Source organism: Acyrthosiphon pisum, chromosome A2, assembly GCF_005508785.2.
Source record: "Acyrthosiphon pisum isolate AL4f chromosome A2, pea_aphid_22Mar2018_4r6ur, whole genome shotgun sequence".
Classification (NCBI taxonomy): Eukaryota; Metazoa; Arthropoda; class Insecta; order Hemiptera; family Aphididae; genus Acyrthosiphon; species Acyrthosiphon pisum.
In genome coordinates, this window is record NC_042495.1 from 4,350,794 (window position 1) to 4,378,616 (window position 27,823).

General features: G+C 26.4%; 1 protein-coding gene across 1 annotated transcript in view; it reads right to left on the bottom strand.

Moving 5' to 3' along the window:
• The window catches only part of LOC100162357 (myotilin), a 162,702-nt gene that overhangs the window by 103,680 nt on the left and 31,199 nt on the right, over positions 1-27,823 (bottom strand). The window contains exon 2 of the mRNA XM_001942780.5: positions 4,416-4,507. Coding sequence (XP_001942815.2) covers positions 4,416-4,470 — 55 coding nt within the window. The 5' untranslated portion in view covers positions 4,471-4,507. The remainder of the gene's footprint in view (positions 1-4,415; positions 4,508-27,823) is intronic.

Consider the following 27,823-nt stretch of genomic DNA (forward strand, 5'->3'; position numbering starts at 1 on the left):
CAAAACGGTTTCCCTCTCATGTATTCTTGTGAGCATTTTGTTATTTATGTAACATATTCTGATAACTGTTCAACTATCGATTTTATCAGTGGCTAGTCTTGTAAAATAACAATTATGTTATTATTTTATTATAATATATAGGTACCATATACCTATCAACATATTATATTATTTATTATTTATTTATATGATTTATTTTTAATTATGACTACAATTATTAAACAAATATGTTTATTTTAATTTGAATAAGTTTAAGTTCTCATGGCTTAGAATTTATTACATAATATACGAGTAAGTATATTAATATACTTAAAAATTGAAAACTAGACAACCACAATAATGTCAAAAGTTTTACTGTAGAAAAGACTTTTATAAAAACGAACAAATTAACTTACTCACCATTTTTCATTTACTAGCACATATTATGTACATAAACTTACGTAATATAATATAATATATACATTAATACACAATAATATGTAGGACCGCTTATATTCCCAAACCACTTAAACCATTTGAACCGTGTAAAGCTCTTTAAAAGGTCGACGTACATTCTAAAAGGTAGTTCCGGTGACTCAAAATAATTCTATGATACTATTTAGAAAATGTTTGTTCGTGAAATGTAAACTGCATATTAGTTCATATTATATTATGTTTAAATGCTTTGTATATAATGTGTATAATAAGTACTACTTATATTAATTATGCGTAGAGCTTCGATGTAGATACACATCGTTTATGATACATTTCAAAAGTTATAGATTTATAGTTAAATTATCAAATTATAGTTGTCCTTATTAACATACGTCGTGTTAGTGTGTCACAAAGAAACCTAGTGAGAATAATATGTTTGTTGATGTTTGATTAAATAATTTAAAAAAATGTGGATAATTAGTGTTGACAGAGATGATATTAGTATAAAGCACAAATAGTATGAATGTTTTATAACCATTAGTTAGAAAGTATAAATGTAAAAATATGTAGAAACATAATAAAAAAAATTTGCACGAATTAGAAAGACTTCTAATTAAAATGTATTCAACAAATGATATTATTGTTAGAATTTATCATTTTTATAATAGAACCAATAGTTTCGAAATGATCTGTATTCATTGGTTGAAACACGGTGATTCATTGTAGATAATACATGGTTTATTAGATTTACAATATTATTAATTTATATGTTTAATTATGTATATTGAAGTAATCTTCCTTGTGTTACGTTGTTAGTGTACCTTAGATACTATCATTTTAATTTTAATTTAGCTCGAAGTTACTGAATTTAGACAATCTTATAATGAAATAGGTTTTCATCGTGTTAAAGATTTTGTTTGAAGAGGTTATATTTTTGTTTTCTCTTTAGTTTATTTTTGGTATCTGTCAATATTGTGCTTCTAAGTAAATGGAAATAATACCGAAAACTGTGAAAAAATATTGGAGTTTTTTTTGTGTCTTATAGTTACCTACTGCGTTTTAATCAAGCTTTGAACAAAAAATGGTTGTGAGTGTGAATAAATAGTTATTGATTATAAATTTTTATCATTGCTTTTCAATATAATATCACAAAATACTGCATTAAGATGAGTGAAACGAAACAAGTTCCAAATACACGCAATCTCTATCTCTATAATATGTCCACGAATTGTTTAATCTGTTAAGTTTACATAGAGATTAAGTAAATATTCTCAGAATCCAATTAATAACCCATGTAATAGTACCTACGTATTAGTATCTATAAATATAATTATATATATATAAGTATTAGGTAGTATGTTTTAATACATGCTATTTAAATACTTTGAAGTTTGAGGTAATTAATATTTGTCTATATCTGTTAACAAGTTGAAGGAATGTATTCTTAAGTATTATTATTTACTGTTTACAATAATTGAATAATAATATTATTAAAATTATTACATTTTGATTTTGATTTAATGAAGCTTAAATGTATTCTAGTCATAATTTAAAAAATAATTTAAGATAATTATATATTTTTAATATTCAGAATACTATATTAATAATTAAATTCCAAATTAAGGACATCAGTTTTAATGGTTCACCCAGTTCCTGCTGTATTACTTTAATTATTTTAGTTATATTAATCAACACGAAATTAATAAATGGCAAAAGTGAACATTTTCGAATGGGCAGGACATTAATATAAAATATAAGTACCAACACGAAAATCAAGCAAATAATTAAAATTGCATAGATTATTAAATTAAAACATTTTTTCCCATTAAATTTGATTTTAAAAAATGTAATATAGACTACCTATATGTAAACTTATAATGTTTTTATAAGACTGATAGGTACATAATTGTTGGTTACCTAGGTACTTTTATTTTACTTTACTTTCACAATAGTTATTGTTTGTTTTTATTTATCCCTTTAGGTTTTAATAATTTGATTAAGAATGTAAGAAATACTGCTTAAAATATCATTAGTTTCTCTAATTAGTAGGTATGTTAAAAATAACATTTTATTAATAAGTTCTGGAATTTAAGCAAAATATTATATTCTATAGTGACTTTATTCAGTGATATTTGTACATAAATGCCCAACTGATGTAGGTATCTATTATTATATTATTTCACAATGATTTTGTAAATTAAGTATTACCTTGAATCTGAATAAAAGTAAATAAAAACATTCTTAAAGTGTAAAAAAAGATTCTTAAATTTATTTTCGTCAAGTGTCACATCAATGGGTGGCTTTTTACTCAAAATTCCAAGTCATTGTAAGTCTCTTACCACATAAGCTTATTGTGCTTACAAATGTATAGATTGTTTAATTTAAATTAAAAAAATTTATTTTCCCTCCTTTTATAGAAATTAATTGAGACTAGTTTCGTACAGAAAATGTATTAATATTGTTTTGAATATTATGTTAAGCAAATAAATAGTTCAATTAAAACATATAATAACTTGACTAATAACTAAAGAAAACATGTTAAATAGTAGATTCACGTGTTTAAAAGTTTGGAACATGTATAAATCTTCGAAAAGGTCATAAGGAAAGGCCAAATTACAGGTTTACTAATTTTACTCACAAGGTAAAACTTATATGTTTTCGTAAAATATTACACGTTTGAATTTGATCCAAATGAAAGTAAGATTACAGTAGTTGCAAGAAAATTATACTATTATTCTAAAATTATATAATTGTAGAAGTGAAATATGCTTAAGATTTACTAATATTAATAAGCAATTAATATTAATCGGATAATTTTACACTTAAAACATAGACATTATTATTATATTACTTAAATATTTTGTATAGATTGTAATTATATTTTTAAATAAAAAAAAAAAAAAATATTATGTTGAGTATACTTAAATTAATTTATCCAATCCTAATGAGACAGTTAACAACATTTTTTTGATCATTGGTAGATTCATTTATATACTTCCAAAATGTCAAATAGGTAACTAATTTTATTTATATTTTGGTATTAATCTTAAAATATATAGTTCAATACTTTTTTAGTAAATTTTAAGATATATTTTTGTGCTAAGTAATAATGCTTTTAATATTGTTATATTGTAATGTGATATGAATACATAATATATTTATTATGACGTATATATTTTTAAGTTTAGAGTGCAGAAACTAGAAGTTTAATTTTGTAAATTATCACTTAATTTCTTGGAGTTTTGGTGGATGCCAAATCCTTTTACTGTTATCAAAATGCATAATTTCAACACAATTAATTAATCTTTCTTTGTCTAACGTGTTAATGTAAATATCTATGTGACGGGTTTTACACACAGTTTCGTTATCAAAAGATTAAATATATAATATTATTCATAAATAATACTAGTGTATCCACTATAACACCTACCGTACTTCATATGAGTTCCAAAAGATTTGAGAGAGAATCATATTGTTAGCATAACAGTAGTTTTTATAAAATATAAAATAGGTAATCGTGTGATAAATAGTATTATATTTTAGCGTTAATTAGAAATAGACAGTCTTGTAAACTTTCAATTACTTTTTTTTTTTCGAATACTATTTTGAATAGTTTATTGAAAAAATTATTTGAATACACGTATTCTGAATATTTATTTTTTTTTGTAGTTTTTTATTCATTAATAACTACTTTTTTTTAACAAAAAAAAATGTTTATATTTGTCACAAATCAAATTTTTCTATTGAAAATTAGGCATGATTGACCCACGTTAATTTTCAACCATTCCAAAACTGACAATTAATAGTAACTGAGGAAAAAATAAAAGTATTCTTTACAAGCCTGGAAATAGACCATAAGTGGCATAAGCATAATGTAGTTTTTATTGTTACTGTCTTTTCCTCGTCTACCAAATGTCCAAATAGCAAGTTTTTAAATAAAACATGCAGAAAACTTCACTTAGCAATAATTGTTTAGTATTATTTTTCAAGAACAAACTTACTGGTAACCACGATGGCGTATAACAAAATTACAGAGACCACTGGAACCAACTCCATCACTACCAGATGACCACAATCATTTAATGTTTTCCATCTGAAAAATATAAATATATATTAGAAACATTCAAATATAGAAGACAATTCAATGTCACGTATTCATTTTCAATTTAAGGTTATGCATTTATATTTTATACTCTTTGTGCTGATCAATACGTGTCGAATCTTCGAGAGTACTTTGTCATTGAGTTACTGTTATGTATGTGTTAAACTCGAATTCAATGATGTATCGCATAGGTACGAAAAACGATTCAGAGCGTAGACCGTCTGTCAGCCTAAAGGCTATATTATATTGTACTAAGTATATTTTATGATATATGTATATTGAATGTCTTACTATTATCATTCTGAAGGGTTAAATTAATTTTTGCCGGTAAAATTGTATCTATTATAATATTATTCATTTTCAATTGTTTTAAGGTACTTATATAATATATATTAATATCTTGTTCTTCTTCTATTATTAACTTTTGAGTCACTACCGACTTATCGTAAGTAGGTCCATAGTATAAACAATCAAAAGCAAAAAAATTATTTGTATGTATTGAACATTTCATAATGCATTAAATATAATAATATAAGTAAAAGTTTCAAGCCCCCATGAATAATATTTTTTGATTACAACAAAATAACTAAATTTGAAGTATTTCCATTACCCTAAGATGTTATGACTAACACAAAAAATAATTTAAAGAAAAAAACTCATATTATTCCAAAATAAATTGCTCCACTCAGAATTTAAAAATGATTTGATTTGACAGTTTTTCTAAATTTTGAATATTTGTACGACATTATTATTTTAACAATATTTTTTTTACAAGTGACACCAATAATTTGTCCATATCTGCCATAAGTACTATACTTTCGTGGTCACGAATAATGCAGTTAAAATTTTAATGCTAAGATGAAAATAGAAAAATTATTATCATATGGAAAAAAAACTCAAAACACATAAATAAACTAGTATAGTTATCGCATTTTAAGGAATTAATAGCGTTTATCCCCTTGTATTGTAAATTTAGTAATGTTTATTTCTATTGTAAATTTACAATGTATTTGAATATTGATTAGTATACTGTGTCTTTTGGCAACCCGAATTGTGGGCAGATCACTTTAAATAAAGGCTGTTTCTCTCTCAATGATGCTACATATCTATTTTACAATTAAAAATGTAAAAACTTAATTGCAAAAACAGCAAAAGAAAGTACTTTGAGCCCACGACATAGAGCTTTCACAACATAGCTTTCATTCCCAAGGGAAGATGATATTCCAGAAGAGGTTTTAAAAATGTTGGATAATGACTAACTGAATGCATTTCCATCTTATTACAAGAAATCTGGGAAAGGGAAAATATTCCCGAATAATGGAAAACGGTAATAATTATATTATGTTTCATATACAAAAAAGGTGACCTGACAAATATGTAACAACCACTGAGGGAGGAATATATTTCACTCGAAGTTACCGTTAATAATGCTATTTAATTATATATTAGAGTACGAAAATGGGCCGAAGATATGCTAGGGAAAAATCAGACCGGCTTCAGGAAAAATAGATCAATTATATTTAGATTATCATTCAACAACAGATGCTCTAAAATCTGTTGGAATATGATTAGGTTTAAGGTATTACATATTTTGTTCATTAGTTTTAAAAAAAACATACTACTACTTAGGTACACTGCAGCATTTTGGCCCACCACAAAAACTGGATAATATAACAAATAACAAGCATTATGTACATTTTACTTAGGTACATAAAAATAAAAGTAAAAGTATATAATATATATTTATTTTATTTATAATTAATGAATTGCTATTTTTACTATCAATTATTTTTTTTAGAGACTTGTACTTAAAAGCGAATTGCAAAGCAGTGTAATATAAAAATAAGTAATCAAATTTTTTGTAAACATACTGCTGGATAAATAACGATTATTATAAAATATTTTTATTTTAAAAAAAAAGTGAAAAACTCTATATCAGACAAAATATGCAATATTTTTTTGTATTATTAAACCAAGGCTTAGAAAAAGTAATGAAGGAAGTTTTGTTAGAAAATGTAGCTGTAAAAATATGTAATACCATATTTGGATTGCTAGACTTACTGACTATGTAGTGCTGCTACCAAAATATTAAAATGACCTCATAGAACAATTTAAGCATTTATCAAAGACAGTAAGGCGAATACTATTCGAAATAAACGTGGAAAACCCATAATATATACCTACGTTTGATTATTCAAAGAGGAAGACTTTTAGGTACCTAATATGCACACTCATTTGGAAATGGGTTCGTATAAATTCAAACGAGTAGGTACTATCGTATATCTGGGACACAAATTACACAGTAAAACGAGATTCAAACTGAAATAAGAGAAAGGATAAAGCGGGATATAGGTTCTATTACGGACTAAAAGAAATACTTACGTCAAGAATGTTAAGAAAAATGTTAAAGATCCAACTCTAATGAATCATTACAGGACCTGTATGGTGATGTATGGACGTGAATCATGGACACTGCATAAAATAAAATAAAATAATCTATTAGCCAATCTTTGAAAGAAGACTTCTAAGGAAAATATTCAGCTTGGGCACGAACACTAGAGGTCCAGAAACAACGAGAAGATTATGAAACTCTACTGATACCTCGGCATAGTGAGTGAAATAATAACAAGAAGACTCGGCTGGACATTTTCTACAGCTGGTACGATAAAATGGTTAACATGATAAGTAACACACGGTAATATCATAAATATATATTATGTAGTATGAATTAGGATAGTTAATAGTTATATAATATAGTCGCTATGATTTTTCATTTATAACAAAATTGTAGGTATAGTAGGTGCACATATGGTATGCTCAGTTCTTTTATGTACTTTGTTTTTACTATTCACATAGATTAAACATACATATGCTATTCATCCATGAGCTAAGAACATATACACCGTTAGGATATAACATAAAATATATAATATATAAGGCTACATATTATAAAATATAAATACTATATTATGCAGCACGATAATAGTTTTTTTAAATTAAATATTTGTTTGTTGATCTGAGAGAACTTATTTGAAATGTCACTGTTAATTGTTATTCTTAGATTAATTTACTTAATCGTCATTTTTTCCTGTATGTCGAAAGGTATTTTTTAACAATATGGTAATGTGTGGTTAAGTCGTAAAAAAAATTATAATATAAAACATTTGTTTAATACTATAAAGAATTAATATTACATACCTATTGCATTATAGGTGAGTATAAGAAGTAGCTTAGTATGCAAAGTTCGGCTGAAGTGTGAGAATTGTTGTAACTTGAGTACTGGCAACCCCCGACGCCGATGCCTTCTTAGCATAATTATAAGATTACAATAATTGTTCAATTAAACGTTCCTAACCACGCTTTTAGAATATTTATAAAGTTTTGAGAGACGGAAAATGAATGTAGGAAAAGGTTGAACTACGTAGTGTATACCTACTTTAAATAACGTGTTAACGAATCCAACTTGGAAATTTGGGAAAGTATGTGCCTAAAAATACAAATCATACTGTTTTGCAACCAAATTATTTTTCTTACGAGGTTTAATTTTACCTCGAATTTATGTTTAATTTAAAAAATGTATAACCTATATATTTTATGCGAAAAAACAAAAAAATTATATTTGCTTGTTTAAAAAAGCCCCACTATTCCTTGGGATTCTCAGTACGGTTACATTTGGTAGTTTTAATTCTCAGTACTTGATAAAAAAAAAAAAAAATTAAGAAAGAAAATACCAAAAATTGATAATCCGATTACTGAATGTTATCGACTACGAACAGTTTTTATAATATTTACAATTTACGCATAGTTTTAAACCTGAGAATTAAATTAACTATTATTTTGTATTAATTTTTATAACTCTTTTAGAAAAATAATATTGTAAGTGCTGAATCATGCTTATATTAAATTGAATATTACATATATTTAATACAACTTTTATTTATTATTCGATCATAAAAATATATAACGTAGCCACTGGCCAAATACCAAAATGTGTGGTACTTTGATTTGTTAAAATTATTGTAAAAACTTTTGATTGTTGATTTGTTAATCAATAATACATATTAACAGTCTCATAACCGAAAGAGTATTAAACAACGTGCATTTTAACAGGAAAAAACATAATATGTTATTCCAAGGTCAAAATGGATCAAAAGTATTAATAAATCTTATCAAATCGGGTGTATATCCGACTGTGATGCCCTACACGTCTACTACACATCACACGCATAATAGTATTTCACAGTGAAAATATCAGCTCGAGTCGACGATGCTGGCCAGTAATGATGACACGGTCGCTGTTTATTCGTCCAGCTTGGTTCGATTCCGAAATCGCCTTTTATGCGTATTAACTTTGTCGCATGAACATTGTTCGTTTAATTTACGAGGTAAATTGACTACTATTATAACGGCGTATTGTGCTTATGAGCCGTAACATGCCATTTTTCATTTTATATTATTTATATTGTAGGTATACACTATAATACAACGCATTATAATACCTACTTAGTAAAATGTACGGGATTCACGAAGGTACATATTATTATTCTGAATTTCTGCTGTTTGATTATATTATATGATAAATAAGAGTGACCAGGGTATGACGGAACACCTAGGTACTTAAAACTTTTAAGCTATTGCATAGTTTTTATCGCGGGCCTGCCATGGCGTGGTGACTGAAAAAAAAATGTTCGTAACGAAAAAGTGTGACTGTAAGATGTTATTATTATTTTTTTTTATTTACAGTCCAACCAGTTGCTAAGCAAAAAAGTCTGAAATAAAATATTTTCGTACAGTGTTTATATACCATTATCAAAAAAAAAAACCCATTTTGTCATTTTATTTTCGGTCGTTGCGCTCAAAAAATGTAACTTGAAATAATATCATACAAAAATAAATAATAATAATTGCATGATACATAGCTACAAAATTGCTATGCAATAGCTTTACTGTGGAAGTCCCCTAGTGCCTCAGTTTTTTTTTTAATGTTATTATAATAAATACTTATACAAATTAATTTCATTACAAATATTTTTGTATTGTAATAAGTACCAATTTTCTCAACTTACTCTCTTCTTGAGGTACGATATAAACATAATTTTATCTGTTGTTGAAAAGTTGAAGAAAATTTCAGTTAAAAAATTAATAATTTTTTTTTTGAAATAAAATACTATTTCTTATACAGTCAAACTGGGTAACACGACATTTCAACATAAATATGTTTTTGGGCTGAATACAGATATTTTTATTTTCTTACCCAATTTGCGCCATTTGTTTATCACCATGAAACGAACAAAATGTAAAAATTACCTAATTTCCACTAGGTATAATATAATATACAGCTAATGGTTACTTATTAATACATATCATAATTGTATGATTCAATCATTTTTTTTCAAGTGGAAAATATCGAGTAGCGTGCTACGTTTGTCAATATACAATTTTTTTAAACTCAAAATCGTCGGTACCTCAAACTTTTTAACGGTCCCTAGAATTCCCTATTATTGTATTATCCTTGAATAACTCGACATTTTTAGACGGTCACTTCAACTTCGAGTTAACAAAGTCCGACTGGGCTATAATATTTTAGAGACTAAACCAATTAGATAGTATATTTTTTTTTAGTACTTGATAATTAAAATTAAAAAATGTAAAACGATTGTAAAAAAAATATATATCAATTTTCCAATATTATCGGTCAAGCATAACATTTTTTATCAATATATTTTATTGAGAAAACTAAATATTTGTATACTTATTATCAATAATATTTATCTTTATAAATATATTACAAAATATAATTTGGAATTAATGATTATTTTAATTAGTCTTTGATTTTCAGATATGTACTTATTCATCTTTTTAAAGTATGTCGTTCATTGATACCTACTTATTAAATACATTTATTACTTACCTAGTTAACTTTCGTATCATTTGTTTTTATATGGAAGAAACTTATTATTCAAAATAAAAGTACCAGCTAATAAAATTATTGTGCACTATAGAAAAAAAAATATGTTGAATTTAAATGTTCTATTCATCCAGATTGTATTGATAGAATTCTGATATTCAAAATTATTAATTTCACAAGAAAACATTATAACAATGGGGACTTTCTTTTGTCACTCAAAAATAAATATTTTCAGATGTGTTTGTGGAAATCAAAATGCAACATAGCGTCTTTAATGACTTGAATTTCAACAACATATTTTGTCAGCATTGCGTATGCATTTCTCGTTTAGTATTTTATATAATATATATAATATATAAAATACTAAACAAAAAATGCTATTATATTATTGCGCCAAATACACGTAATGTTTCCGTTATTATTTGTTTATTTTTAAGCCAACTTTAGATATTTTGTTATAATTTTGATTCCTATAATAATTATATGTTTATTTGATTTAAACAAAAATAAGTATCAAACAAATAAGAACCCGAGAATAGAGTATTTTATAATGTTATCATCTACGTAGAAAAATATATACGTTTAAGATATTATTATCTCAACACATTAAAATACTTATTAGTTATAAAGTTTAAATTGCAACTGCTAAATGTTAGTAGTCTCTTTAAGAGTAAAAATTGTCTAATCCCCACTATCTAAATATTTTTAAATTTTCTACCAAAATCCAATCATACTTATTCAAATTATTATGAACCTCTTTAATTAGGATCTTCAAAACGACTTCTTTTTTAATATCTATACTTTTTTGTTTTATATATATATATATATATTGGGAAACGTTTTTTTTTTTTATTTTTTACTGACGACTGCAGCTGTCCACGCCGGTTTTTTCTTATTTTTAAATTTTTCTTACCACATTTCATTACACAATTATTTCTTTCACAATTTCGGAATATAGCAGCATATGGAATAATTTGATTATGTTGATGTATTAAAATATTTCTCCATTTTATATTCACATGATATTATTTTTAACTCACTATATTTTGATAACATTATAGGATATAATATGTGCTCCAGAAGTTTAAAAAACATAACTCACTGGTGGTTCTTTGTTGGCTATATTGTGAAAAATGGCGTTCGCGCAGTAATGTTTAAAGGGGGGTGAATTAATAATCTGATATATATATATATATATATATATATAATATATTATTATGTATTTATGTATATATTATTATTACATATGGTTTATTACAAAGGTATGATACATTTAAATATAATTTCAATGTAATAATTATTATGTTCAGATGTCCACGATGTACGCCATGTGTACATAATATATAATATTATCATTCATTATGATCATTGACCTGAAACATTTAACAGTGAAAACTGTATAAAAATAAAGTCTGAGAACTCTCTTGATTGTGAAATGTGAATAAGATTGTGGCATTTGGAAATTCGTGTGTATCCGGGGTATGGTTGTTGTATACTTGACAGTAGATTGAAGTATTGAGACACGACTATTTGATATTTGCATACAACAGACGGATATTATGTTGTTTAAACAACATGGTCGAATACATTTAATCATTTAAACCTGTGCAATAATCAAGTTTTAGTATAGACAGACTACGCAAAATTAATTTATTCTTTTGATTTTTGATTTATGATTAATTTCTTCATTGTTGATCCGGTTGATGTGATTCGTATTTGGCGGATGTAAATACTTTCTCCTGTAATTATTACCGGAACAAAATTGCTCAGAGGCAATATTATATAGAGGTTGATAATTGTGATTGAAAGGAAAAATTAAAGTGATGTTTAATAGAGAAGGGTGGATGAATTACGTCATCACTCATCAGCAACCAATTGAATTAGATTTACATTTCGTGGATTTGACGGTTTTGATTTTCTAGTGTTTAAACGAGATAGCTATAGATACCTATAGTTATTTCTTGATAAAACAGATATACATGGTACCTATTTACTCTGAGTATAAGGTTATATAATATGATTTTTATTTATTTATACTGAATGTATTTTTTTTATAGACCTAATCTATTCTGTTTTATTGATACAACACAAATAAAATAGAATTATTCTTATTAATTTTTTTTAAACATTTTTCAAACAATATTATAACGTACCATTTGATGTGATAAAACCATTTATCAAACCAATTAACGATAAACATATTTTCTTAATATATTATTTGAAATCTTATATTGGCTTGATATATTTTATTAATATTATATTATTCAATATATTATCACGTATCGAATGTTTTATATAACTAACTAACTGACCATCCAGTCCAAATATTTGTATTTTTAATAAATATATGTCTACAAAATGTATACGCCATATTTCTTCTAACTGATTATAATATAGCTGATCCCGCAACTCTTAAAAACATTGTGATTGTTCAACTCCTTTAGGATGTAAATATCTGCAGTAAGTGCAACTCAGCCACCCCGGTAGAATAATCCGACTACGTATAACCAATAACAACCATTTGACATTTATAAACAAAAATGTCCATCGTAAATTTCAAAATCCCTTTTTGAACACCTTCCCGGGTTGGACGACGAGCACACACAAAAAGTTTTATCAAAATCAGTTCAGCCGTTTAGGAATACATAAAGGGCATACAGAAAAACATTAGCGTTTTACTAAATCTAATATTTAAGTGTTGGCGTATGTGGTGTAGTGTTGCCCTATCTATGACTGTATGAGCATATGAGCTGCGCGGATACTTTTTGCTAGAGAGCCTATACCTAGGCCCTAATACCTATTGCTACCTAAAATACATAGAAGTGCCATTGCGCCAACAGGCGTATCGCTTTAATAATAATTATTATTAAAACCAATAGCAACCATTAACAAACATTTCCATCGTAAATCTCAAAATCTCTGTTTGAGCACCTCCTCGGGTTGGATCTCTAAATTTACCCTTTTTAAATTCCCCTATGTTACTCAAGGATAATGTAGCATTCTAATGGTGAAAGAATTTTTGAAATCGGTTCTGTAGTTTTTGAGTTTATTCGTTACAAACATCCAAATTTTTCCTCTTTATAATGTTAGTATAGACACAGACTATATGAAAATATATAGTCTGTCGTATAGATAAAATAATATTACATTATATTGTATACGTTTTATGTGTAGGTACCTATATATACTTCCACTATAGTTAACGACTCATATGTTTGAATAATTGTTTATTCAAAAGATATGTATTTGAAAACTATTATTATAAATGATATATTATATGTTTTAAATTCTATAATATATATATATATTATGTAAAACAGGGAAAAATATTAAAAATTCTCAGCATTTTTCAAAAAAATCGGAAAAAAACTAAACGCAATTACGGAAAAATGGAAATATTTATGTAATACCAGTTTTTGACATAAATGCATAATTTATTTTGTAATTTCATTTTAATCCAATAATGAATAACCATATAGAGACTTGAAATATTCACCAAATATTTACATTAGTATTTTGTAGACACGGTATAGATTTAAAATAATGTTGGCTCTTTTTGAGTTATTTATAGATATTTGGAAATTTTAACTTTTTATAGGTAGGTACATATTGATTATATATTTTTTTTAATCAAAATTATAGTAATTTGACACAACCGTCCTAAAAATTGAAGGTACATTAAATATAAATTTATTTATATATCCATTTTTTTCATATATTTTAAATTTAAAACAAAATTTGTTATATCATGAAAATGTGCAAATTATTTTGTAATAAAATTAAGAATTAATTTTTCAAAGTACACTCCTCTAACTTTAAAATATAGTATAAGTACATTATATGTTATTATAATAATATAATAAGTTAATCTTAAAATTCTTAAAATATTAAAAACACAGTACAACTACAATTTTTTTTTTATTGTTATTTGAAATTCTAATTTTTATGAAATTTGATGTAAAAATTAACGACTTTTCTGCACTATTTATATGCATTATGCTTACATTATAATCATATATATATATATACAAGTCTCCAGTTTAAGAGTAAAATAAATTTCCCTTCCAAATGCTTCAAAACAGCCAATAAACGACACAACTATGTAGTAATAATTTAATTAATACCATTATTTTGTTGGTTTCTGCAGTTTTTCGACATTGTTCAGCCGATATAAATCTCGAAAAAATCAATATCTAGAGACCGAAGCGTTATTTTATTGTTCCTAAATTATACGCTTTATATTTTATATCCTCTTTGTGTTCGAAAGTAATTTCCAATACAACGGTGTAGTGTGTATCGACAAATACGATGACAATAAAAAACAAACTCGTTCGAGTTACGTTAAACTGATTAACATCAAACGCCAATTATGGTTAAATACATGCAACTATATTGTTTTGATTATAATTATCATATTGTATGCGTTCATTTTATAGTTATTAATTAGTAGGTAATAACGTGAGTAATATAATCTATATTCACTGTTCACGAATAGTAAACGGTAGTGTTAATATTATGTTATACCAAATAAAACAATAATCAAATGCTTCTATTTGGTCTGAATGTGCAATGTTTTCGGAGTTATAGTTCGTCTAATCGTCTCATATTCATTATATTCTATATCATAATTCATAAATCTGTAAAACAGTTTGTATGGCGTTTAGTGTCCAGTTTACTGATAATATCACTGTTTCGAAGCATAAAATAACTATATTTTATAAATGGCAAGTGTTTATTTCTTTAAAAAATTCTATTATACAATCAATTAGGTATATGTCATAGTCAGTGACACAATTCAAGGGAGGAGGGGGTTATGTGCCTGGACACCCCAATTGAATCGTAGTCATCCAATATTTTTTGAAATTTATAAAAAACTAAATGGGGGAAACTTCTGAATACGTATATACCGCTGTATATACGGGCGGACACCCTTCTTGAAAAAGACGTATGTCACATAATGTATATTTGTACAAATGATTTATAATGCAACTATCTTTTGGAATCGTGATAGAAGAGATACATAGTATGTTGGTAGGTATATTTTTATGAATGGCATGGCAATTGCCTAGCAACGTCTAAAACTATTATTCTTAAATTGTATTTTGCACAGGGCTTAAGGCACGTGCAAGCGGTGCGCCCATACCAGATAGCAATTTTAAGTGGATAATTAGGGGCGGAATTTTTACCATAAATAATATATGAACTTATTATTATAATATCGCACTGGGTGACGATATAACCTAAGCCGGCCCTGATTATGCATCAAATATAAGTAATTATAATGATGATGTACTAACAAAAAATTCTGAAAATAAATTAAATTTTCTCTTGAAGTTATTTTGAGGCTGATTATCGCATTGTTTCAAATGTATTTGTCTTGTCCGACATTCTTGAAAATATCTCTTATTTGTAATTAACACCTATATAAATTTTTACACACTAAAAAGGTAAATATTTATAAGCAAAAATGTCGATGAATAGAATAAGAATATATTTCCATGATACTTTTCCCACCATATATTATCAATAATAAGTTTCTTGGAACGCAAATATATTATATCGGTACTATTAGCATGGAAATAAGAATTGACCCCCTTTAAAGACTCAATGGGTTATGACTAAACATCGTACATTTCTGTTTTATTTTAATTAAAATTCCACAAAATTAATGCCGAAGTCAAACTCAATAAAAAAAAAAAACCTACAGTATTACAATAAAAGACATTGTTATGAAATATGTTTACAGTTTATTATAAAGTTAATTAAGTCTAAGTAAATACGCAACAGACAACAGCAACATTTTTGAATTGTTTTCCATTGCATTATGATATATTAATGAACACATAATATTATAATATTTCTATGTCTGAATAATTAAAGTTATGTCATAATAAATCGAGTAATAAATTATAATATTCACTGTTCAGTTATTTTTATTATTTCATAAAATATGAAGTTTTTACAAACATAAAGCATTAATATTGTATCCAATATTCCAATCAGTTACATGTATTATTTCACACAGAAATTGACATTTATGTCACACTTACTACGAAAAAGACGTTTTTGGTAAAACTACAATAACATAATGAATATACAAACAAACTATTTTATCCATAATCTAAATTCTAAGAAATAGAAAATCAAATTAAATGGTTATGAATTGTGATGGACTCTTGAGATATAAAACGTGACATTTGAATACTAAAAACTATACAAATTACAAATCTTAATAAAAATAACTTGAGAATTTTATTATTTAGAGTAAATTTGAATTAATGCGTATTATTGTATATGTGCACTATTTATAATTAAACGAAAAACAATTTCATAACAACTGTGTTATTCAATTACATTACATACCACAAAAGTATGTCAGTTCTTATTAAAATTAGATTATATGAATGTTTTGAGCTGTTATTTTATATTGTCTCAAATGCCAGATTAAGGTTTAATTGCTTTCATTTGTTGTTAGTCAAGTGAAAATTATTTTCAATGTGATAAAATGTCAAGTCTGTATGACCACTATAATAATAATATAATATTATATGTTATGGTATATTATACGCACAAATAGGTATACAATTCTTTAGATCATCTTCGAATAAATTGAAATAATTTTACAAAAACATCGGAACGAAATAAATCGCTAATTTTGAGATTATTCCATGAGATTATGGGACATTTTATAAATATATTGATTGATTTTCAGAATCCAATATACTTTTGCACAATTCGGGCGTGATCGGATAAATCTAAAATCAGTCGGTAACCACGATTATATGACAGAAATTTTAGAAACGGGCGTGGTGCCCTTCAACCGCCCTATGCGAAGAGACGGTCGACAAAACCACTATGATTAAAATGTGAAACGACCACGTAGAGCCGATTACGTAGGGCCCTGTGACCTGGTATAATGGTGAAAACGCACTCAGTGGCGGAGGTCCAGGACCGGTCACGGATCAGAGCGCGCCTATATAATATTATTATACACGGTCGACGATGATAAGGTTCAAAGCGCATCGAAGACATTGCGGTCCTGAAGTATATTATGATTTATAGTTTTAAACCTGCAGGGGTGAGTTCAGACGCCGTTTGGCAATTGTCTACCGAGAACAATGATTGTTTTTAAATCATTTTAATTTTTTTTTTTTACTTTCAACCGTTCCGCCGTCACATTTTCTGCGCACCCAAAATGTTGCATTACGTAAGCAGATATTATTATATTAATACACTATTAAATAAAAATTCTAATAAAATGCGGTAGACTTCACAATACTCCGTGCGTATACGTGAATTTAGATGGGACGCATGGAATAGTTGGACGCAGTAACGTCTGCACGTGCTTAGGCCAAATTATTAAGCATTCCGTCTGAAGTTTACGGTGGCATTGCAGGTTCGATCTTGGGCCAGCATTATTAAGGATGAGAAAAAAAATAAAACTAAACTGACGTGAAGTAACTATAGGTACACAGCATATAAATTACTCTTCACTGGAATTTTTATACTTATATTGACTGCGAGTTATTTTTTTTACGGATAATATAACCAAAAAACCCTATATTATAATACATTCTTATTATATTTATATTATCACTAGAAAAAAAATATGATTCAAGCGTTGTTGATAAGGTCAAGATGTATTAAGATGTATTACTGGATACACGAATAGGTACCTTGCTTACAAGTACCAGGTATGCTATAATATTGTCACCGTTTATTCGAACTGTAATACTATATTTCTATGAATATCAAAAATTATGATATTCTATGAAATATTACATTTTCACCTATTATGTGTCGTCTTTAGGTTTTAATTGTGGCCCTAAAATTGAAGTCCCAGAGCATAGGGGGCCTATATTTTAACGGATGTTACTAGAATAAATAATTTTTTCGAAAATGTATGGTAAAAAATAATTAATAAATCATATTTTGCTTAACTATAAAAAAATAGTAAAACGTAATATATTTTAAACTTGCGTGGAAGAACACTTATTATGATTATAACCACTTTGACTACAGAAGTACAAATAATAAATTAAAATTGCAATTATCTTAGAATTAGAATGTTAGGTATTTGATCCAATGGAATATATTATAGCTTAATACTAGTAATTATATACCACTGATTAATATATGTACATGTATATTGTCGAGAAGGCCCAACAATATTGTAAGTACTCTCCGAAATGCAGGTCTGCATACGCATATGAATAAAGGTAAACATTAATAAACAGGACGTCGTAAATATTGGTTGCTATAACTTTCTTAAATATTAAAGTTTTGTCAAAAACAATAGATCGAAAATAATGATTCATATACAGAACATAAGACGTGTATCTCCGATAAATTATATAATATTTGTATAAAATCAACATTGTATCGTAATAACTCTGTATCATGGCGATACAAATCATGGTAGGACACCACAGTTATACAATGTCTATTATATTATTATAACAGCATAATAATTACTATTGGATTACATTATTATTATTATTATTATTATTAGGTATATACGTAATAAGGCCACCTAAATACTTTTTCAAGGAATAAACTCGCTACTTTGGACGGTAAGCCGAAGATTTATGTACCACGCATTTGCCAGCTCCTATATAGTTATTACAGCTATCCACTGTTTTTTTCTTTCCATTTCTCTCTTTGACTGTACGCTTCTAGTCCAGGAAGTGTTGGTGGTGGTGGTGGGTGCATGTACTTACCCACCCAGCTATCACCTCGCCTGTCCGTATTTAACGTACCTAATGAGTGTTTCCGTCATGGTAAACCACTTCCGGCGCACGTCTGTCGTTATATTTATACGTATAATCGTCACGTTTTCGTAAAATCAAATCCTTAAACAATGTCCTGGTCGTTCAGACTACGGGGCCTCATATCCACCGTGTTGAGACGGGATTATTTTATTTACGTTACGCCCAATCTCTCGTGGTAGGTATCTATTCGGAATCCATCGTCCACCACCTTCGTAGACCTTACTTAAAACGTCGAAATTGTATGAAATAGTACGTTTCACTAACTTTGATGAAATTTCACGATAAAACGGTTTACTTTGTATTCTTAGATGAATTCAAATAGGTTTTAAAATTAATTTTGCTAAATACCGTTATAAAATGTAGTTACTCCTACGAATAGAGTAACATCCTGGGTTATTCAATCAACGTAATTGTCTCTGTAAAAATAGGCTTAATAATAATAATAATCCAGAACGCACTAAAATCATATTATTTTTCAAAATTGGGTCATTCCAGTAAATTGCAGATATTTGATAAATGGGTGTTATTTATATTATATTGTGTGTAATATACTATTATAAATATTATTAATAGGCACCTGCTAGATACTATAAAGAGGAAATTAAATATAAACATATAAACATTTAAAGAACAATTACGAAACTATATTTTTTAAATGTTAAGTTGTCTATTATCAAAATATATTTTAATCTTAATAAGTATTCTCATTAATATAAATAGGTACCTATACGCTATAAAGTAACTAATCAATTATAAATTCGTAAATAAATTTCAAATTATGAAACACATTAATCAAAATTGAGGATTTAACTTTGTAAAATGTATTTAAACATAAAAGTGATAAAGAATATTAAAAAATAAAAATAAAAAACTATAAGATAAGTAATCTAAAAAAAAAGGTGGACAAGTGGGTACCGCTCTGCTGTACAGTAGTTTTCGAGCATGTCGTTGTAATGGATGTGTTATATATTTGGAATTCAATGATAATTAATCATTGTATATGAAAAACGATTCTGATACGTTGTGTCAACTTAGCATACATATTGTATAAATAATCAAATTTAATAGTTTAAAAAAAATTTATAAAAATCGAAAATATCTCAAAGCTGACTTTCCGGTGAACTTTTTCTTTTGGATAGAGGTTAAAAAACTTGTTGAGACCCTTTTATTAAAAAGTCTAATGTTAGCGATGAGAAGAAAAACTTTTATACATTTCTAACTGAAAAATAATATAATAATAAAAAAATATAATGCCTGTGAATAACTCAAAAAGAGTCAAAATAGATTATAAATTGAACCATGTATGGAATATGCTAATATAAATATTTGGTAAAAATGTCCAGGTTATTTATTTGGGTAATATGACAAAATATGACAAAATTAACTAATGAAAATTTGATAACTTACCACTAATTATCAAATATCGAAAAAATTATAAGTTTAAACACTCATGAAAAATTAATGTTAATTTCTGGTAAACTTTTGTATTTGTTTAAGGTATGACAATATGTAGGAAATTTTCCAACAAAACTCATAATGTTAGCTAAGAAAGGAAAAACTTTTATGAATTTCTAACTGAAAAATAGTTTGAACATTTTTGAAATGTTGATGAATTTTTTAAAATTTGAAATTAAAATGCTTATAAAAAATAATCACACATACCTATATATCTTTAATATTTTTGAACTTATATTAATGAAACTTATAAGGAACCTTGCATTAAACTTTCAAGCTTTTTTACGAAAGTGAAAAAGTTTTTATGGAAAGTAAATTAATACAAATTTACAAATTTCGAAAAATGTATCAAGGCTTTAACTAGCTTAAGAAGAGTCAAAATATTTCGAAAATATTACCAATTATGTATCCACGCCATTATTGAAAATTATAATATAAATATGAAGATAAATAAAAAGATTTTTTCAAAAATGACAACTTTTTTCACTTTTTTTTTGTTTTTCTTGACGCTTTTAAAAATTTCTTGGAATTTTCAATTTTTATCTTCCCCAAAAGTACTAACTAGATTTAGTTTTCTTATAGAGAAAAGATGCTATTCTCGAAAATCAGAGCATTTTTACCACCTAAAATGTTATTAACTGACAGAAAAAAAAGAGACACATCATTTTAAAATCAGTAAATTTTTTCGCTCAGCTCAGAATCTAAAACGATAGGTATAGTTATTGTCTCAGTTTACTTTTTAAAAACATAAATTATATTTTATTAGTTTAAAACATTCTATTACATTTCAGAAAAATTAAAACATTTAATAAGTATGTTTTGGGATTTTAAGTAGGTACTATTATTTTTTTTTATTTTTATCTTACAATTATTATGCAAAGAATATTAAAATTCAACATTACATTTTAAAATACATTAAAATACAACATACCCAAATAGGCTTAATATAATATTTTATGTTATGAACTTTCATACACAATAAAATGTATCAGTATCATGGTCACAAACATATACAAAATAACAGTCGGAACTTTTTTTCATCGAATCAATATCAGAGTTTTGATAGGTATAACTAGTTCAAGTGATACATCAAAATATATCAATTGCCACGTGCCATAGAGTCCATATTTCAGGATCCACTTCGATGTGCTGTTGTCAAGAATTTTAATTTATTTAAATTTACAGATGTATATGTCAGTATTGTTCGAGCAGAATACGTTTTACACATTTTCCCTTGTATTTAGTCATCGTTATAATTAATGTTTTTAATTATACATTATTCTAAAACATAAATCATCAAATTGATTGACTATACAAAAATTAATAAATTAATAGCATACATAATTTATGTTATATAGATAAGTACGTATATACATTTTGAAAAAACTACCTTTCATTTATTTAACAATCATAATAGTATAATGTTAATAGCTATAATATGACTGTTACTCAGTTTCAAACGTCTAATAAATATGATAAATATTATTTTTAGTGCTAGATTAATGATATGACTTAAAATTGTTCAATTTTAGTATGTACCATACAACTTCCATCGATTGGGACAGTTATTGAGGGAAAAATGTATATTACGTATTCTGTATTGTATGTACCTAAGCCCGGCAACTATGACTATTAGCCGTATTGGTTTTTGTACGTTTTTAATGTCGGTAGGGGGGGGGACACGTGTGTGTTGGGTTTGGCAGAATTTTTGATTGGGCACCCGTAGATATCTGCCATGCCCGGTTGGGGGATGACGGCACTTGTTCTCCGGACACCGTGACTTGCCCGAAGAAAAATACTACCCGTGACCAAGGAGTCGAGCCGGCGTCGGCTGCGTCGCAACCGACGCCTTAGACCGCTCGGCCACTCCGTCCTTCAATTTTAATTTTTATAATAGTTACTGTAAGCATGTAGGTACATTGTTTAATTTATTTTATATTTTTGTTTTATGTATCATTGTATCATAGATCATAGTATTTTATTTCAAAAATAACTATATGTCAATAAAAAAAACTAAAAAAATTGAAAATTAATTATATCCGTAAACAGCTCAAAACAAGTCAAAACATTTTGAATATATATATATTAATATATTTATGGTATAAATCAAATGCTAATATAAACATTGAATGAAAATGTCATGTATCTACGGTTATTTATTTTAGAGTTAACCCAAAAACCAAAATCGATTTTGTCAAAAACCAATTTTGCGTAAAATTTCCCGTTTTTCCATAATTGTTATGTTGTTTTTCCCAGCGATGTTGAAAACTATTGGGAATTTCAGCTATTTTAAATTTTAACCTCCCGAATGCACCAACTAGATTCATTTTCCCATCGAACGAGATGCTGCTGAAGAAAATCAAAGCAGTTTTATTGATGACAGACAAAAAATAAAATAAAAATAAAAAACGCACATTGTAAAATCAATACATTCATCGCTTTGATCAGAATCTAAAATGTATTGTAGGTATCATAGTTTGTGATTGTAATTCTAATATTATTGAATAGGTACATTACTATATTAAGTACCACATCTAAGAATAATCACCTGACTATGTTTAAACTTTAGCGGCATTATACTCATGATTTACTATAAGCGTTTATAATTAAACAATTATATAAATGATTTAACTGATGGACTTTAGAGGAACCTACAATCTTCCAAAATAGTTCATCTCCTTTGTTATGTTTAACTTGTGGAAATAGTTTGGCCTCTGTATTCTACAACTGTCATGACTTGAAAGCTTTACGAAACTAAATTTAGATATATACTATAATGTATTTTACAGTACTAAAACGTTTCGATAACACAATGTTTGCCTGACTATTATACGTCGGCTTACCGATTACTGGATTTTAGCCAAACGAAAGTCTTCTAAAAACTGCAACAAAATCTCCAATCGCTTTAATTGCATTATAGTGGCAGCTATAGGGGTATTATATTATGTTTGTATTTGGTTATATACATGCCACACGGGTCAACAACAAAAGAGTTTAAATTGTTTTCATCTTCAATTTTTAAAAATCATTTTCACCTAATTGGGGTATAGGTACAATATATTTTAATTTAGCAAACATTGTAATATGATGGTCTTAATATTGTTAATCATATAATGGTCAAATTACCATCATTGAATTATATTATTTTATATTACGTGCATAATATAATATATAAGTATGGTTGTATTCTTTGGTACTCCTAAGTAAATATTTGAATGACTATTGACTAATGTGCATTATATAGAACACATTTTTTTTTTAAAATAAAATTGGTAACTATACTTAAAAATATCATATTATATGTATTTTAAAAATAATATAATTTACGGACATTTTAATATTATTTTACTATATAATATATTATAAAATAACGCAGTAAAAATAACATCTATAAGCATATTATTTTAAAAAGCTTCGTAATGTCTATAATCATAAAAAAATGATTTAATACTTATAAAGGTCTTTGGGTAAAAAATATTAAATAAAACGACGACAATATTAATTTACACATACAAAAACAGCTTTTAGTATAATATTTTGAAATCATTTACGAAACTAAATTTAGAAAAATTGTTTGATGGTTTCAGAGGTATTCGCTTAGGAAATAAACGGAGATTAGTAGTTTTTTTAATATTTCTTGTACCAGGCGGTAGCCAACTAAAAATTAAAGTAATTTTTTAAAAATGTAAAGTATAACTTTTTTAATGACTTACCTACTACATTCTTGATTTTAACTGCACATTTTTAAGACCATTAAAGTATCAGCTAGAGGAATAATAATAGCGAGAAGAATAATTAATAAGACTCACAGTCATAATCTTAAGAATATATGATGAGAGGTTATCAACCGATTACCAAAGTTATGATCAGCTTAAGGTATTTTTGTGTTGGTTATTATTTATGAATTACCTTTTTTTAAAAACAGTGAATTTATTAATATTTTAGTGTGTTTGAAGTCCCCAATACTAATAGTTTTCGTTAATATACGTGGTATAATTGTATCGAGATGCAATATAGATGTGTGTCTTAACTGTTAGAGAATAAAGTTATAAATCATAAGTCATGTTAAAGACTAGAAATTGAGAACGGGTAGAACCTTATATTTGTTGTTTGGCCCACTTCTAATTCAAAAAAGTTCTTAGTTTTTTGTTAAAATATTTAAAAAATATATACATATTACAAATAAATTATAAGTTTATAAGTTAATAGTTCTTTTCAAACACTATCTGGGACTATAATTGTTCTTGTTATTTTGAAAAGAAGTTTCAAAGTTCCGTGATACATCACTTATAGATCAGTTATTACTAGTGTTTATCAATTTATAAAAAAAAAATTTAGAATCTTCGATAACTTTCTCATAAAAATAACAAAAACAATAATTGTTGTCATCTTAAGCACCGATAAATGTAATATATATTTTTCAATTTATGTTTATTATGTACTTGGTTTTACTGTTATTACCTAGTTTTAGTTATTTAATAGTGAGATTGTGTGTGTGTGTGTGTGTGTGTGTGTGTGTGTGTGTGTGTGTGTGTGTATGCGTGTGATTTTTAAACCTAATTTAATTTTGCTAGCGAGACTGCAAGAGTTTTTATTTCAAAATCATCTGATTTTCGATATTTGTATAATGATTATTTCAGGAAAAGTTTATAGTTTATGAAAATATATTGCAGAAGTTTTTTGTAGCAGATGGACTCAATCAAAAATAGGAAACTAATGCCAGGTTATATATTCGCATGCCAAAATTGAAAAATTACCATTATTTATCGAGATACGAAGTCTTAAAAAACTGCAAAGTAACTATAACCTGTGAAATATATGGTTAAAATCTATTACACGACGTATTTGAATTAGAACGATTTTAAGAATTTGAAAATGAATAGCTTTTCGATTTAGAAAGACAACAAACATACTTATAAAAAAAAAATACTCAAGTCTCAAAGTAGGTACTTATAAATTACTCTGACCCAAAATAAACATCATATTATAAAATAGAAATTCGTATAAAAATTTTCAACTTCAGAAAAATTACAGCAGAGTCGAGTGCAGGTGACAGAATTAAAATCTTCTAGTTCTTGGAGCTTAATATTTAATACCAACGTAATATATATACATAAATAATAATAACCATATTTAGACATTTAATAGACATATAATAATATAATATACATATTTAGACATTTAGTAAGTATATAATATAATATAGCAGGGGTGGCCGAACCGCGGCTCGTGTCACAGACTTTTGCAGCTCGCATCTTAACGTAACATTAGACGTAAATTAACGTAAAAGCCAAGATGTAAAAAAAAAAAGATCATATAATATATAATAATATGACCTTTTTAGATTCTGAGTGGAACGATGAATGTATTGATTTTACAATGATGTGTGTTTTTTTTATTTTTTTATTTTTTAATTTTTTAATTTTTTTTTGTGTCTGTGTACACGATAAGTCGTCGAAATAATGCTTCGATTTTCAACTTCAGTATCTTGTTCGATTGGAAAGTGAATATCGTTGGTGCATTGGGGAGGTCAAAATTTAAAATTCCCAGTAATTTTCAAAAGCGCCAAGAAAAACCAAAGAAAAATTAAGGAAAAACGGGAATTTTTACGCAAAATCGATTTTTCACAAAATTGAATTTGGTTTTTGGTGTAACTTTAAAAAAAATGACCGTAGATACATGAAAATTTTACTGAATGTTTATATTAGCATTTCCTATACACCATACAATTTTCAAAATATTTTGACTCTTTTTGAGCTGTTTACGGACATTTTCAGTTTTCAATTTTTTTAGTTTTTTTTTCTATAATTATCAATTAAGTTTTATCTGTTGGGCCGTGTAAAAATTTAATACAAAGCTCCTGATATATTGTTACAATATCAGTTGAAAAATATTAAAAATACATAGGCACAATTTTTTTTTATAAGCATTTAAAGATCGAATTTTGACAAAATTTATCAAATTTTAATTTGAATAATTATTTTGTAGTTAAAAATTTATAAAATGTTCAACTTTTGTATCTAAGAATTGAAAATTTAGAAAAAGATTCCACGTAAGTAATTAATTCTGTTACCAAAAAATCTAAAAAATACATTCACACAGTTTATTTTTATAGTCATTTTAAGTACAAATTTGGACGAAATTACATATTAAAAACCTAGGATAACTATTTTAGTTATTTTGTTGTGATTGTATAATATTATTCGTGGGTACTTGAAACTTCTAAAGTATACTATTATATATCTATGATAGTACCACGGTTTTTTGTTGATGTATATCGCGTTATAAGTACCTAATAGATATTATGATATGATTAATTTGAAATTTATTATATGTACCTATTATAGATCAATTTTTTTAAAATACTATAGACTATAATATAATATTATGTCTTATACCTAGACTGACATACCGTCTCCGCTCAGGGGGGTTACCCATTTGCGCCAAAAAAAATGGATTCGTTTTTGGTACAGCCCATTTGCGCCAAAATAAAAAAGGTATGTTTTTCAGACAACCCATTTGCGCCAAATTTACCTGGTATAATTATAATTATTTTTTCTCAAATAATAATCAATTAAACAATAATTAATACAATTTATTATAATTATAATAATTAGTAAAAAAGTAATAATAGTTAATAGTAGTTACATATTTTTTATAATAATTTATCATACAATTTTTCAAATCAAATTATAGTCAATAATACGAATTTTTTAAAAATAATTCAATAATACATTTTTTAAACAATAATAAATAATTAGTATAATAGGTTATAGGTAATAACGGTCAATCAAAAATGTCAATCAAATTAATCATAATAAAAAATAATAAATAAAAATATAATAATCAGAAAAAAATAAAAAAAGATTTTTTTAACATAATAATATCTTCCTAATCTTTATTGTAATTAAATGCAACTATTTTCACATATTCAAAACGCGTTAATTTTTCGTTTTTATAATTATCAATTGCTTTTAAAGTTTTTTTTAATCTGGCTTTAACTTGTGAATTTTTTCGAGGGTTTGGTATATTTTTAAATTTTTAATACAACTGTTGATTTTGATATAAACATCTGTTTGAACTGTTTTTATTAAAATTTCTAAAAATGTAAAAATATTAGGATGCGATTTATAAATTGATCATTGAAATGCGAGTGAAAGATTCACAGTTATT